Raw genomic sequence first — 16667 nt, forward strand, 5'->3', positions numbered from 1 at the left:
ACCATGTTAGCCAGCCCTCCTCCTCTCTGGTATTCTCTGTGGACTGTTAACAGCCATACAAGGCCCAGGGGAGAGCACAGCAATTGTATTTCTTTGTGAATGGCATGCCTAGACAGCTACACTTCATAGAGTTGCAGTCTTTACAGGGTAGTGAAGGATGGCACAGCAATTGGCATTTCATTCTTCCAGGGATCACAGGGGAAATCTGCTGGGTGGACATAATGTCACTGAGGCTAAAGCATTTTTCAGTTCCCAGTGATATGTGGCCACTGAGCTGGGTTGAGCAGAGAGAGACTCACTGAAGTTTTCCTTTATGCCATAGTTGCTTAGTCTAGACAAGAGGTTTTAGGATTAATTCTTTTCCAGTTTCTGCAGTTTAATTTCATAGGGGCTGTGAGAGGAACACATGAAAGCTAATTTCTTTTCCTTGTGTCTGCTCACTTCTTTAATGTCTGGTGGCAAATACTGTGCTGGCTGAAATAAGCTGTTATCTGCTATCTGCTTTTAGTGATGATACATGAAACAAACCGAAAGCTGCTTGAGTTTTATAACCTGAGCTGGAAGTGCTGATAGCAATAACCACAGGAAAAATAAGCAGACAAAAAGCCAGCATATATCTGGGCATGTTAAGTACATACACGTGACATGTAAATCACTAAAGGAATACAGATACGCAGCTCAGAAGTGTCATTTGGAGACAGGCTATCCTTTTACCAGAGGCATATCCGAACCTAGCAGAAGGTCGTCTTTTAGCTTACAGCTGTTCTAGAGAAAGCAGCCCCACTCTGAAACTGCCAGAGGCTGAGGCGCAGAACTGAAGAAGCAGGGGATGTTTGAATGCTAAATAAATCAAGAAATACAGTACTTGAGCCTTGAATTTCATCAAAAGCTCATCAGACAGCAGACTGATTTTACTTCAGCTCTGGCTTGCAGCCTCAGAAACAAAGAAGAGAAATAGCTTCACCTGATAGGAAGGAGAAAAAAAAAGGAGCATGCTTCTAGGGGCAGAAGCAAGTTAACTTTGCCCTTCATTAAGGTCCTACTAGGAATAGATGGCTTGAGATGTGTTTAACTGGTATTCTGCAGGCTGGAGAAATAAGGGGTTCTCAGCTCTGTGCTGCAGCCAGTAGGTGGTTGTCTGGTTTTCTCTTTATAGCAGAGTACGGTGAAATGTATCATTCTTGGCAAAGCTCAGAGGCGACTAGCTCATGGGTATGTCTGCTGGGCTTCAGATGGGTTTTCACACTGTATCAGCTGTGGAGGAAATGCTGTGCTTTCAAATGTAACCCATTTGCATCTGTTATTTCTCAGACAGCCCAAGGGAAGCATGGAGGAACTGAGGGAAGGGGTTGGAACTCTGTTTCAGATGCCAAGACTGGGGTTTTTCTTTTCAGATTTTTGATCTTCTTGAAATTCTGTCTATGAATGGAGTTTGTACCATATCAGAGTGCAAAAGTGCACTAACTGAGTCTTGCCATTACTGACCACGCAGACTATTCATAAAGCAGCATAGGCCAGCAACCAAGGGTAAAGCCAACCTAGATTTGTTTTAATTTAATCTTAAAATGTATACCTAAACCCTGAGCCATGGGCAAGAATTTAAGTGGATGTGAATCAGCAGAGCTTCATCAAAGTGAATGGAGCTGTATAGACTAGAATGCCATACACAAGGTTTAAATATCACTACAGTAAGAGCCAGGCATCTTGTAAGAAGTAAGGTGACATGTAGAGAAACTCAATCCCTGAGTTTTTGTTGAAGAACAAATGTTGAAGAACCAAGTGTTCCTTAAAGGTTTTTAGGAAGATTAAGGAAGAACTTCACCATCTTCACTAAACAGTAGAAAACAAAGTGCAGTTATTCATGGGTCAGAACGTCTGAATAAATTGATGACAACACTATTCAGCAGAACCTGTCCAGAAACCACAAGAATGCTGGCAAGGAGAATAGGCATCTGCATTAGAGGATAAAATAGACCAGCACAGGGAAGTATAAGACATCTCAGAGCTACACAGAGGAGGAGGTTTGTGTGAATATCTGTCATCTTTTTGTTAGCTTCAGAATCAGTTTGGTTGTCAGGCGAGATGACAACACATCTCACACCCTTCCATCATCACAATTTACAACCCCACCTGCAGAGAGCAGTAGTCTCCTGAAGTGTTCCCTGTGTCAGGTATAGGCTGCCAGGATGCAGAGACAGAGACAGACAGATCCAGTGCACACCAGAGCTGAGCACCTCCTGGGAGAACTGCAGGTCAAAAGGGCATTCAGTAAGTTCCCCTTGGGATGGCATCTTTAACTCTCTTCCTCGGTTTCACATGTCTTTATACCATGTTATGACCACTGATGACTGCCCCAAAATTAATCTGAAGATCTAGATTATATGCTATTGGTGCACTGGTTGATGGAAAGTGTCCTAAAAGGTAGTGAAAAATAAAGGCCTAATTAAAGTGCAGACTGAGCTGTTGCTGGGTCCCATTCTGTCTCTCATCTCCTTCTGGCACATCATGCACTGTTTCTCCAATACACTGTGATCTAAAAGCACTTTTATAGAATCATAGAATCCCAGACTGGTTTGGGTTGGAAGGGACCTTAAAGCTTATCCAGCTCCAACCCCCTGCCATGGGCAGGGACACCTTCCACTGGAGCAGGTTCCTTCAAGCCCCTTCCAACCTGGCCTTGAACACTGCCAGGGATGGGGCAGCCACAGCTTCTCTGGGCATCCTGTGCCAGCGCCTCAGCACCCTCACAGGGAAGAACTTCTGCCTAAGAGCTCATCTCAGTCTCTCCTCTGGCAGGTTAAAGCTTTTCCCCCTTGTCCTGTCACTTTGGCCCGAGTTAAGAGAATGTGCCTGCTCAGGACAGTGAAGAACATAAATCATCTTATAAGGTTTGATGCTTCCCCAACTAGAGCCAGAGGAGGCAGCTGTATAGGGAGATGTGGACTGACAATGTGACACGGCAGCAGCGAAAGTACTTAGCTAATGAGAGGCTGGGAGGCAATTGTTTCCACACGGGCAGCTGCATTCATTGGAACAAGTTTGTGCATTTACCAAGTCACCAGTTCGCAACTGTGAGATAAATTAATCTGTGTCAGTCTGGTTTGGTTTTCTTTATAGATTCCCAGATTTGTGGATTTGCGAGACATTTGAAGGAGTTTGTTCTGGACTGAAAATCAGAAATGAATTCGTCCCTTGTTAATTGAAGATGGAATGCAAAGAGCCATGGGGAGTTTCAGGCACACCTTCAAAGTTCTCACCGCTCAAACCCATAATTTTTAAGGTTTTGAAAGTCAGAATTTTGGCTGATCATTACAGATTATACAGAAATAACATCTTGCAGCTCCTGTGTTCAGACTGCACTCATTTAATGGAAGGCTTGCCCAAGAACAGTCTGTACAGTTAAGCTCTGAATTATTCTGGATAAAAAGGAAGATCTTCCTGACTCATATTTTAGAAAAATGAAGCAATCAGTGCCAAGCTTTAGCAAGTTTTAGAAAGTTTCTTTGAGAAAAGGTGTTTGGTTGGTAGAAATGAGCAAGGAATTGGAACTTCCTGTCCCAATCTGACATTCTCTTTTATGTTTATGATACTAGTCAAAGTGGTATTCCATACCATATCACATCATGCTCAATATAGAAACTGAGGGGAGTTAGACGGAGGGGCTAATCACTGCTCAGATCGGGCTGGGTATCAGTCAGTGGGTGGTGAGCGTCACTTCTATGGGTTTTTTTGTTCATTATATTCCTCTTTTGCTCTCTCTTTATGTCCTCATATTGTTATTATTGTTATTATTATTAGTTATTATTATTATTAACACCCATGAGTTGTTTTACCTTTCTTTCAGTTCTCTCCCCCATCCCACTGGGGTAGGGGGGCAGTGCACTGGCAGCAGTATGGTACTTGGTTGCCAGTCATACAGTCACAAGCTGTCTGATGGGGCTCTAGCCTCTAACAAAACCTCCACTGACTACAGTAGCCATAACCTGATGTTTCTCCTTCTTTTGAAGGCCATTAGCAGGAGTGCACTGATTTCTGCCAGTCAGATCTGGTATATTCAGTCTGTCTAGTTAGGGTTGAAGGCATCACTTTCTGGAGGATCTTTCCAGTGTCTACAGTGGCAGCTTAAGTGACCAGTGACAACTTTTAGGTAGCTAATGACAGAGGAGACAAATTCTGGCCATGAGGAACCATACGCTACTGGTCTCTTGGTAACAGTGAGGGGAGAAGCTGTAATTTATTTCTTTTTCTAGAGGAGACTGAAATTCCCAGGACATAAATTCTGTGCAAGTCTGAGTCATGCCAGCAGCAGGTTCAGCAGCGGAAGTATTTTCAGCTAAGAAAGAAGTAGTCTAGATTTTGAGAAATAAAATAGGGAAGGTTGTTCTTTTGGGAAAAAATGTTCAGGCAATACATAATCTGCATCAGAGCTGTTTGGTCATATAATAGTGTTCTGTCTTGCACAGGAAGATGAGGAAAAGAGTTTATTTTGCTCGATGGGAAAGGGCAGGAAAGAATAGGATAAAAGGCTTAGGTTTTATCTTGGAAATATGGATTTGAATAAAAAGAGATGCTAAGGGACGTGTCTGCTGAGCTCTGGGAAAGCCAGCTTGCACGAAGAGTGAAACACAAGAGAGTTTTTTGAACTTGAACTGAGCAACTGAATTTTCTCCACTATGGTGCAGTAAAGAATCCAGACACAACTCAAAGTCACTCCTTCTTAAAGATAAGGAACATGACTGGAAAACTGATACTTGATGCTCAACACTTGATATTTGAAGCTGTTAGTACTCTTGCCACACGTAGGGACTGTTGCCTCTAAAATTTAAGTATCAAACTCTGTAGTTTAGTAAAATCTATTTTGTTTAAGGGAGGACTGAAGCAAGGATTCTATGGTTTAGCTGAATTAACGGAGCTTATAGGGTCTTTTTTATTTGGCATGAGTGAATCTCCTTCAATTTCTTTTGCCATTCTTTGCATCAGCTCCCCAGATTTAGCGAGGAGTATGATTCCAGAACACGTTACGCTTCATCTAACATGGATCCTGCACTTCCTTGAGTTGTCTGTTAAATTCAGCTGGTGTCTCTTGACTGCAAACTCTTTGTATTTCCCTGCACAATTATACGAAACCTGTCACCATTTCTCTATAGGCCTTTTCTCCCTTTATTGGTGGGAATGTACGGAATGTACCTAGTTCAGTGTGGTCACCTTATTAATTACAGTGATTTGTAAATAGGTAGAAAGCAGCTTGTAAATCAGCTACTGATGTCCTATGCAAGTATTGAAGATGTATGTGGCTGATTGCAAGACATCTGTTTATTTTACTGATACTTCCCTTTGGAAGTATCTATTTTCAGTTGTTTTTTTCACAGTCTAACTGTTCAGGCTGAGATATTACATGCTAAGTGTCTGCTCTGTACTTAGAGAAATGTCAGAAATGAACCTGTCTTGTTCACCCTTTAGGAAAAGCAAAGTGAGGATAGAATATTATTTTGCCTATGCTATGTCCAGTACAGCCTTTTCTTTTGAATCTCACTAGCTTGTAGGCTGGCAGCTTCCCTACTGTATATATACAGTAATTTCAGGAGTGCAAGGGTTGAACATGATCACAAGCTCTGTTTGTAGATGTGGAAAGTCTGAGGCACAGTCTTTCTCTTCAAGAACTTTGCTAGGCCAAATAAACAGCCTTTCCTCTCCCTTTACCTGTAGCCTCTGCCAGAAGCATGAAAACTGTAGTATCATCTGTCCTCGGCAATATGTAGATTTGGAAGCACTGAGAACTGCCTCTTGATGCTTATCAGATTTTAACCTTAACCTTGGTTCCTATGCAAGACCAATTCTTATCTCACTCAATCCCTGTATTAACCAGGAGACCAAACACTGAATAATGTCTAGTTATGTCAAATTACTGTGATGCTGTGGTAAGTAGGAGGAACCTGGCCCTTTCTGATAAGTTTTTAGGAGTCTGGGAGCTTTTCCCAGTATCACAGCCTGACACCGTGTTCATACAGCAACTGGAGCTTTTGTAAATGCTTTAGGCACAGTGTTTGTGATAGAGCTTCTCAGAGGCCATAACTGCAAGGCAGGAAAAACATAAATGCATCTCTTGAGGGCCCATGGACTTGTGGATGTCAAGTTTGTCTAAATGATTTCTAACCCAATCCTCCTAAACCAAGGGAAAGACTTCCTTTCTCCAGGCCTTCTCCCTGGTCTCCTGGATCACGGGTTCCTGAGGGCTGGCATTGGCATTGAAGACTCAAGTTAAGAAGGCATTCAGTTTCTCTGCCTTCTCTGCATCCTCTGTCACCACGGTCCCTGCTCCATTCAGTAGTGGGCCCACATTTTCCCTAGTTTTTCTATTATTAATGTATTTGAAGAAGCCCTTCTTGTTGTCTTTGATATCCTTAGCCAGATATAATTCCAAATGGGCCTTGGCTATCCTAGTTGCATTTGTGTCTACTCTGACAATGCCCCTATATTCCAAAGCTGCCTGTCCCTGCTTCCATCTCCTGTCTCCTGCTTGTCTCTTGAGTTTTCACAGAAGTTCCACATTATCCATACAGGTCTCCTGTCCCCTTTGCTCAGTTTCTTGCTTGTGGGGTTGTACTGTTCTTGAGCCTGGAGGAAGTGATCCTTGAATATTAACCAGCTCTCAAGGACCCTTCTTCCTTTTAGGGCCCATTCCCATGGGATTCTCCAAGAAGGCCTCTGAAGAGTCCAAAGTTAGCTCTCCTGAAGTCCAGGGTTATGATCTTATTGCCCAGCTTCGTCCTTGCATGATACTGAACTCCAAGATTTCATGGTTGCTGTAGCCCAGGTTCCCCCAATTTTCACATCACCAGCCGGTCCTTCCTTGTTTATTAGTACAAGGTCCAGCAGCACACCTTTCCTTGCTGGTTCCTGCATCACCTGTATCAGAAAGTTATCAGTGCTTTCTAGGAATCTCCCACATTGATTGTTCCTCCAGCAGATGTCTGCCTCCAGCAGATGTCAGGGTGATTGAAGTCTCCCATGAGAACCAGAGCCTGTGATTGTGAGGCTGCTCCTTGACTCACTCATCATCCACCCTGAGACAAAGTTCCAAACATTCCAGGTGTTCTCTCACATAAAGGACAACTCCACCACCTCGCCTTCCTGGCCTGTCTTTCCTAAAACACATGTAGCCATTCATGACAACATTCCAGTCACGCCAGCTATGCCACCATGTCTCTGGAATTGCAGCCAGATCAAAGCCCAGTGACTGCACATGGATTTCTAATTCTTCCTGTCCATTTCCCATACTATGTGCACTGGTATATGTTCGGTTTCCTACCCATGCCCTGCATCTCCCAGTATAGATAGCATTCAAACAGCACAGAAGGTGCTGAAGCACGGTATCTGATTCCTGCTAGGGACTCCTAGAAGTAGTGAGTCACTGAGGCTATGCTATGTGCAACATCAGCACACAGTCTGCCCTAGGCTTCAGTACTGGACCATTGCTTAGGAGTCATCAGAGGACAGAGTTGGCGAGAAAGTCTGTCAGACTTTCAGAGCTTCAGACAGAAGCTGATTTTTCCTTGGTCAGTCTGGTTTTGTGGTATAAATCCCACATTGTCTGTAAGGCTTAATTTTTCCACTGTGGTTTAACTTTACATGGATATGACAAATGCTGAGGAACCTCATCTTGGTCCAGATCAAAATCCTGACTTCCAGGCCCTGTCTGGCATATCTGGGCAAACCAGCATCAGATCAGGAGAGAATGTACCCATTTCAGACTGGCAGGTTAGTACAAGAGCTGTGAGGGACCCTGTCAGGACATTATCTTGTTGGAATGTTTAGTGAGCATGAATAGAAAACATCCCTGTTTCTGCCACAGACTACGATGTTCCCTTTCCTGAATGAGAGCATGAGCGGGCTTCATCTTTCTTTTAATGTGCAGCACAATTGAGGTGCATGTATGTACATCCCTACCACACTTCCACCCCCACAGAAGACGTACATACACATTCAGGAGCACAGAGACCTCCCTGGTGAGTCATGGTGTTCATGCTGCCTCTGTCACAGAGAGCTGCATAATCTAATTCCTTTCATCAAGTGCCATCATAAAAGTTTATCATTTTATTGTCATACCTCTGTTCCTTTAGGAGGCAGTTCCAGAGCTTCCCTTCTCTGACAGTTACAAATTTCCCTCTAGATTCCAGCTTCAAATAATTCAGTCACTTTATATTCTTTGTTTGCAAGACAAAGTTTCTCTTTAACCTAAATAGTTCCTGTCCCTCTCTGGTACTTTCCCTCTTATGTTTACAGTCTGATTTCTCAAAGGAAACAAAGTTTGTGCAGTCATGCTGTCTGGCTGGCAATCTTAGCCATCCTCAAATCATTTGTAAGCTGTTAGCCAGTTTCAACCAGTGCTGGCAAGGGAGCAGTGGTTAGAAACACAGGGAGTCCCTCCAAGTTGGGTGATAGTTGTTGACTGGGTACAAAACAGAGATTCAGCATAATGCAGTCGTTGGGTTAAAGGCAGTGATAACTCAGCCCTTCTCCTTAATCAGAGACAACAAAAAGCTAGCTGGTTGTGTACTGGTGTCTGTTTGCCCTGTCTATCAAACCTGAGAAAAAATCTGGGAGATACTGTTGGCAAGAGAGAATAGGGCTTGCTGAAGAATATAGGATGGAGGGATTAAGCAGTTTAAAGCCTATCTACAGTAAACAAGGTTCCAGTAGTTGTGGAATTCTTTAGTTATAGAAGGTAGTCATGATTTAAATATGTGCAGGGATATTGATATAATCCAGGAAAGGAAGAAACAGATCATCAGAGAAAACCTTGGATCAGTGCAGTTCTTCCCTGTGCCAGAGGACCAGCACAGCACATACACATCACGCAGCTCACTTCAGCCCTAAGAACAGGATATAAATGACACATAGGTCTCCTGCTGGCCCTTCTACACAAGGGCACATTTCACCCAGTGAGACACAGGATAATTGAGATGATTGGTCCTTTACAGATCTGCTAGCCAGGTCCATGGGCCAGGAAACTCATAAACTTCCAGACTTGTGGGTGCAAATCAGCCTTTAGGCACTTGATCAAAGGCACCATCTCAACTTACCACCTTGCTTTGGGTCCATTTTAAGCTACAGGCCTCTGAGCTGAGGCAGCACTAAGGTCTTGTCATGTCCCCTACATCAGCATTTTCAGAGCAAAGGCACCCCTGTGGCCATTGCAAAGAGGTGGTGCTGATCCATTGCTGAGGTATGTGCTCATAAAGTGCTAGGAAGGCTTTCTGTTTTGCCCAGTTGTGTCTGGCCTGAAGCTCCCTGGGAGCCAGATCTGACACCACATCAGACGTGTGTTTCTGTAAATGATGTGACACCTGTCTTGTATAGTACTGAGGTACATTTTTAAACAAATAGGCTATTGAGAGAAAGCACAAGAATAAAACTCGAAAGGCATTTGCTTTCATGTTTCAGTATATATTGGTTTACTTGGATGGATTAAGTAGATAGGAGGGAGGAAAACAGAAATCTGTTTGCCTACTGAAGACACCCGTCTGAAGGTGACCTACCAGTTGTGTTTTCTGGTGTTGTCATCACCCTTATTGCTAAGCATGCCATCACCATAGATCTTTGCCAGTTAAAGCCAGAGAACACTTAACATCCTAATAGTTTGACTGATTTAGTGTTTATATGTAATGAGGGGGACCCATGAAAACAGCTTGCTGTGAAGAAATTCTTCACATTAGCTGCAAAGTTGGACCCTCTGAAGATTTCTTCTTTCTTACTGGGCTTAAGTGCTTAGTGCCAGAGGGATTTGACTCATTATCAAAACATGATGTCCCCACTGCAAGAGCTGGGAGCTGCAAAATCTGATATCCCTCTAAGGGGGTAAATAGTCTTGTCCTAGTATGGAGAGGTGAGGCACAGAGGGAGTGATACGTCTCAGATTTATCAGGGAGCATGGAGCAGTTTGGGAACCTGAAGCCAGGCAGCAGAAACTGCACAGGGTTCTCCGACTGGCCACTTTAGCTCCTTTGCAGCTGCTTTGTGTTTCTGGAGTGGAAGAAGCCACACTAAGGTACCCCCATGTATCCTTCCCTTTCTCTTATCTCAGTATCAGTCACTTTAAGTTTACCTACAATAGCAGCCAACAGGACTGTGCTAAGCAGTATGCCAGTGAAGGCTCTACAAGTGCCATTTAGCAAAATGAAGAGACAACCCCCAGAATTCTGTGGCTTTCTGTAAAGAGTGTAAATTCATATTGTATATTAATAACATAGAGATAAATAAAACCCAACCTAACACTTATTTAACCCAGAGAAAGAATAAGCTGCATGGGTGGCACTCTTTGAGTAATTAAAACCTCCTGGTACAATGAAAGCAGGTGCAGCCTTGGCCAAAAACACCTTCTCACGCACCTGAAAAGCTTAATACTGGTGAGCACAATCCTGTGCTCCTGCGCAGGAAGAAGTCTGGAAGTGGTGTCACTTATGTGTGCACCTTGCACCCAGCTGTCCCTGCCTACTCATAACTGCTGGCCAGCAGCATATCATTCCTGGGGGGGGGGCAGTTGGTGCTGGAACCTGAGTTCTGCCAGGTGGAGGAACTGCTTTGACGTGGGGGTCAAGATGAAGTTCGAGATGGGGGTAACACTGAGGACAGCATGGCCAGGCCTTTGCGGAGTTCACCTCCAGGCACGGTCATATGCCTGTGGTGCAGCTAAGGTGACAAAAAAAAATGCAGGCTCCTAGTGTCTGTAAAGGAGGCTCGCACCATCAAGGGACAGTGGGGTACTTGTTCTGCCAGAAACACGGAACACAGGGGAGAAGCACCAGAAATCAGAAAGTGGTGATTGCAGCTGTAAGTTTCCAGATGTTGTTTTCTGCATTGCCCATTAGTAGATGACATTAAAGACAGAGAGCAGTAGAGAGCTCTAACTTCAGTTTAATTAATTTTGTCAGTCCCCTTTCACAGGACACACTATGATCTGTTCTATGAGCTGCTGTTATGACTGTATGGCAGGAGGGGCAAAATACCTTAGGATTTTGACCTGTGCCTGAGCTGGCTGGATCTGGGATTTCTGCATGAAATCTTAAGAGTACTGAGCTGTGGGAAGGAGGGTTTCCATCTTTTCCTTGTGGCTGGTCCAGCAGAAATATGGACATCACTCAAAACAGCCTAGGACAGGCTGTCCAAGGACTATCCAGTCCTGGCAAGCAAGGAGTTCTTTGAGGTTTTCAGGCAAAAGCCACCTCTCTTATCTCCCAGTATAAAAACTTCCCCCTTTGTATTTCACCACCACTTTGTAAAGTAGAAAGAGAGCAGCATAGTGTATTTACATATGCTGTGTTAGCGTACTAAGCATAGAGATTGGCATGGTTTGCTTTCTTACACTTCAATACAAGTGGGAAGGAGTCACAGCAGGAGGCAAAATTACCCTGGCTCCCTTGTCCTGCACCCTGATGGAGTGTACGTATGGTATATAGTAAGTTACCTCCAATTCCTTTTAGGTTAGGATTTTAAACAAGAAGATCGATTTTAGTGATATTCAATCCCGCTGTGGTTCCAGAGATAACATCAAACATTCTGCAGGGGGAGGAAATGTAAGTAGTATGGACACCCTGTGAACAGGCATCTCCACTGTGGTGACCTGCCTAGCACAGCCAGACCCCTCTGTCTCCCTTCCTCTGAGCACTACTTTCCTTCTTGCTACTGTTTTACGTGAGTCTGGTCTGGTAGTCCTGTGAGCCCTGTGTATGCAATGGCAGCCTCCTGATCTTTCTGCATAGAGCACAACACATTCCCAGAACTTGGATGAGCAATGGAAATGAGAATAGAAGAATGATCTCTGAACGCCCAAGGGTGCTGACAGTAACAGTCCAGTGTGAGCAGAAATGATTCAGTGCCTTTTATGGGAGTGGCCCAAGAAAGTAATTTCCAAACAGAGACTACAGCTCACAGTGAGACTGCAGCCTCACAGCTGGGCATCTTCCAGTGCCTCAGTCCTTCCTCAGCTAACCGTTCAGTTATATGCATCCATCAGAGAGAAAGAAGGAAAACAGAACATAAGAATAAAGAAAGCTTAGAGAGGGTGCGATGGGCCAGCATGCTGAGTGCTAATGCCACAGCATTATTCCAGTGTGACAAATTGAGGTTGCTCAGGGTTTGACCAGACACCTCTCAGTTCACTGGAACAGCTTAAGGAAGAGCTTAAGGAAGCTATGACCCTCCTGATGGAAATGATCTCCTCTGAGATGGAAGAGCTGATGGTGTGGACATGTCTGATCCAAACAGATTCAGTACAGCCACCAGTGCTAGCTTAACTCATTGCTGGTGATGTGAGCAAACCAATGGCATTGTAGTTACCCTGGAGCTCCTGTCTGGCCTGGAGGGGCTGCCACCTGCTACCGCAGTCACTGTGATTGTAGGCTGCATCTGGAAGGTGTTTGGGAATGTAGCAAGGCAGCAGTGTGGCTCTGTGGCTGTTCCTGAGCTGGGCTCAGCACAATCATGGCAATGCAGCCAACAGTAAGGCAGCGAGCAGCAGGGGGAAGGAGGGTGCCTGTGCTGCTGCTGGACTAAGTGTAGCAGTGCTGCCGCTCTTGGGTAAGCACCACCAAGCCAGCAGCTGGATGAACACCAACCAGCTCAGGTACAGCTGCAGGAGTCACACATGACCTTCCATAGTGGACTGACATGAATACATACCGTATATGAATGCAGAAAAGTATGAAACAGATAGTAGAGAGGAAAAAAGGTTGCCACAATGCACATTCAAGAGCAGAAACAAACGGATGGGTCCTGCTGCATGCATGGCTTTGCAGCATCCACCCCAAGAGGAGGCTCAGAAACATGTCAGAAAGAACTCACAAGCTGATCTGCTTTGTCCTTCTCTTTGTTCTGCTGATAGTAAAGCTTAACCCAGCTCTGTCATTCCATACGTGGGAAGGAAGCTTGCTGTATTAATCCAGGTGTTTCCCCCTTTGTGGCATTGTCTGTTTTCTACTAACCATCTCTCTTTTCTCAGTGGTTTGTAGAGGCTTGGGCTCTTCCTCTGCAGGGCTTGGATTTTAATTTATTTGACTCTCTTCATACCTGTAATTAGTGTGTGTGTGCGTTTGACAGGTACAAATTGTAACCAAGAAGATTGACTTGAGTCATGTGACTTCCAAGTGTGGCTCGCTCAAGAATATCCACCACAAGCCAGGTATAGTAGGAATTTCTGGGATGTGGGACAAAGCAAAGACCTAATCCTGTTATGTGAAAGAGAAATCATGGATGATACCATTCTCTTTTATAGTCTAAGAGAAAGTAAATACACTTTGCAAATAAAAATAATAGTCTTACCTCTCATTGACTAGATATATAAAGCCATAAAGGTATGGGGCCACCTGCTTTAGAGAGGAGATAAAATTAATGCAGAAGGATGCTGCTGTGGCATAATGTTAGTCTGATAAGATATTGAAATGCAGACTGAAGTCAGCAAAATACTCAAGCATCTGCTTAAATCCCATGAAAATCAGTAGGGCTACAGCACATCCTTATAGTTTGAATATGTGTTGAAGATTTTATGTTTTACCGAACATGCAGCATGGTATTCTGTGCTTCTCTAAAACCATTAGAACTCAACTAAAAGGGAAGTAATGTGAGAGCATCCATGTGCATCAAGTCAGACTTTCTGAGACGTTCCAGCCTCTTACTCAATATTTCATTTCCTGGCACAGGAGGCGGGCGTGTGAAAATCGAGAGCGTGAAACTGGATTTCAAAGAAAAAGCTCAGGCTAAAGTTGGTTCACTGGAAAATGCCCACCACGTACCTGGTGGTGGTAACGTCAAGGTAAGAGGACAGCCATCAGAGAAAAGGCCACCACTGTGCCCCTCACCCAGTGAAATGATCAGAGCTGTGAATTCAGTGATGGCTCTGAATTGAGTAGGAAACATCTGTTTGTTCTCCTTCAAGCGCACTCACATGATGTTTGTTCCCTTTGGAATTTGGAATGACCAGTCTCACATTCACATCTAAGCTGAGAGTGAATCTTAAAGTGCAACATCTTGTAGTTTGTGCACTGGCTTTCCCCATAAAGATGAACCTTGTTTGGGACTGTTGTACAGTATGATCTAGTAAGTTTGTAGTATGTATCAGGGCTGCTTTGTGAAACAGGAGGAAAACATCTTGAAAGTAAGATTACTCCCACAGACATTTGAAAATACATATTTCAGAAACAAATCATAATGCCCATAAAATGTATATTAAATTCATAGAACTAGGGACAATGGTACTGCTCATTAAAGCATCCATCCATCCGAGACAGAAATAGTAAGAGAATGTAACATAGTAAACTAGTATATATTAAGCAAGGTGCAAAATCTTCAGTTTCAATTATTCTAAGGAGTGAAGAAGCTTCAATCATTGTAAGAGTTCTTAAAAGTAAACAAAATAAGACCCAAATGATGATCTATAACAAAATAATTTGGTGAATATATAATGTGTTAAATTCTTTGCTTTCCTGGAGCAGATTGACAGCCAGAAGCTAAACTTCAGAGAGCACGCTAAAGCCCGTGTCGATCACGGGGCTGAGATCATCACACAGTCACCAGGCAGGTCCAGCGTGGCTTCACCACGCAGACTCAGCAACGTCTCATCCTCTGGAAGCATCAACCTGCTTGAGTCGCCCCAGCTTGCTACCCTTGCTGAAGATGTCACGGCAGCCCTTGCTAAGCAGGGCTTATGAATCTGCTCATTTCGCATTGTATGAAGTAATAATATCTAGGCATGAGCTCTTGGCAGGAATGGGCTCAGAGCAGGTGTTACATTCATCCTTTATCATGTCTAAAACAAAGTCACATCCCAAGACTTGTAGTTACCATACAGTTAAAAAAACAGAAAAAAATATAATTAAATAGATGCAGAAATTGGCCTGATCTCCATTTACAACAGGAAGACACTGGCTTTATATGGGTAATACAACTGCAGTATGTTACATTGGACAATTATTGTTGCTCTGCTCTGTCTTGCATGGAGTACCGTACTATGATAAAATGCATTTTTACCTTTCATGTGCCTGAAGGCCATCCACCTCTTTCTGAAGAGCCTTGTTAATATCCCAAGTTGCTCATTTCACTGTTCTGTTGATAGCTGGGGAAATGAAAGAAATTGCCCATTGTAAGTTATGACAGGTCAAATGAACAGTTTGCTTAGCAGAAGGAAGGGCATGTAGAGAAATTCAAGTTTAATTAAAAAAAAAAAGGTGTTATTTTGTATAAATGAGTAGAACAAAAGTTGAATTAAATTATTAACATTTTTTGGGGGCCTGGTTAATTATGTCAGTGTATAGCTGAAAAGCCAATAAATTATTTAACTAATAACTAAAAGTAGTAGTTGAAAACATTCAAACCATGCTTGGGGAAGTGCCGTAATAAAGCTGTTGAAAGCAGCACTTCCACCCCAACAGACTTGTGTCTGATTAGAAAGTTGGTTAAGCGGCTAGATTTGTGTATGCACCACCGGTTTCACATCCTTTCCATCTGTTTGATACAGTATTATAGATATATATATATTTCTCTGTGGCCATTTGTGATACACCCTCCTCATATACTTGAATATTCTACTTCTTTATTCACAGTATCTGTGTCTCTTGCACCCTTTGGTGTTGCAATTTTAGGTATGTAAAAGTAGATGTTAGCAGGGTTTTTTTTCCCTATTCGTAAGAATACATTTAAAAAAAAGATGAAAATTTTAGCATGAAGTTGCTTTCTGTAACAACTAAAAGCCGTGACCCTGTTTTAGTGCCAGATGCAAGTCTCTTCTGTGATGCTAGAAAAAGGATTCCTTCCTTCTTCCCTTCTCTCCCTTTCTTCACAAAGGTATGATTTTTGTGGGGTCCGGATGTTTGTAAAAGGGTCTCTAAAGATGGCTGAGTTTGGATTCTGAATTATAAAAAAAAAAAAAACCACAATAGTTTGGTTCTGGGTTGGTTGTTTGGTTTTTTTTCCTTTCTTATTTTCTATTTTGGTTGGTTGGTCTTGTTTTGTTATTTTGTTTTTTTTTAACTCCTGTAGTAACAGTGAATGTTAGATTTATTTATTTTTTTCTTTTGCTAAAGTTGAAACGCAGAAAAGAAGTATTAATATTTTTTTTTCCACTCTTTTAGTGATGACTTATACACTCAGGCACTCAGATAACAGTGATAAACATAACAGAAATGCCTGTAAGTTGTAGTATGTAGATAAATAAAGTGAGCCCCCTAGACTGGGTTGCCATAGTGGTTCATCAGTAAATAGGGCATCTTAAAACCTGAGCAAAGAGGGATCATAATGACTATAAAACGTATAAGGAAAAGTGTGCATAAAAGATGGAAGGCAGAGATACATAAACAAGTGATCCAGCGGAGTTACCTGTGGGAACTCCAACACTATCTTATGGACACTAAGAGAACACTGAAGGTAATATGGTAGTATTCTGCATCAGCAGATAACCACCTGCTGGTAATATATGTACAGTAGACATATGGAATGACCAGTTTACATTCTTGCAGATTGTTTAATCTTTTCCTTTTAAAATTTCTCAACTAAACTTTGCACTGTCAGTTGAGCTATACTCAATACATGTATTAGGTTAACGTTGTGTGTTGGAAGCTTTTGATCTGTTCTTTTTCCTTCTTAATTTGTATGTGTGCGTGTGTGTGTGTTGGGCTTTG

At 42.9% G+C, this 16667-nt stretch overlaps 1 protein-coding gene across 37 annotated transcripts in view; it reads left to right on the forward strand.

Moving 5' to 3' along the window:
- MAP2 (microtubule associated protein 2) overlaps nt 1-15952 on the forward strand; it is a 224830-nt gene extending 208878 nt beyond the window's left edge. For 19 of the 37 annotated variants that reach the window (XM_057412262.1, XM_057412275.1, XM_057412280.1 and 16 more), the window contains 3 exons: nt 13096-13177; nt 13695-13807; nt 14487-15952. In XM_057412262.1, the coding sequence (XP_057268245.1) occupies nt 13096-13177; nt 13695-13807; nt 14487-14702 (411 nt within the window). In that variant the 3' untranslated portion in view covers nt 14703-15952. Of the gene's footprint in view, nt 1-11480; nt 11574-13095; nt 13178-13694; nt 13808-14486 lie in introns of all 37 variants that reach the window. The other 18 variants (XM_057412266.1, XM_057412267.1, XM_057412248.1 and 15 more) reach the window with 1 other exon arrangement.
- The last annotated feature ends 715 nt before the right edge of the window (nt 15953-16667 follow it).

The sequence above is a fragment of the Pezoporus wallicus genome, unplaced genomic scaffold (assembly GCF_028554395.1).
Source record: "Pezoporus wallicus isolate ANWC-B61680 ecotype Strahan unplaced genomic scaffold, APGP_CSIRO_Pwel_v1 contig_6566, whole genome shotgun sequence".
NCBI lineage: Eukaryota > Metazoa > Chordata > Aves > Psittaciformes > Psittacidae > Pezoporus > Pezoporus wallicus.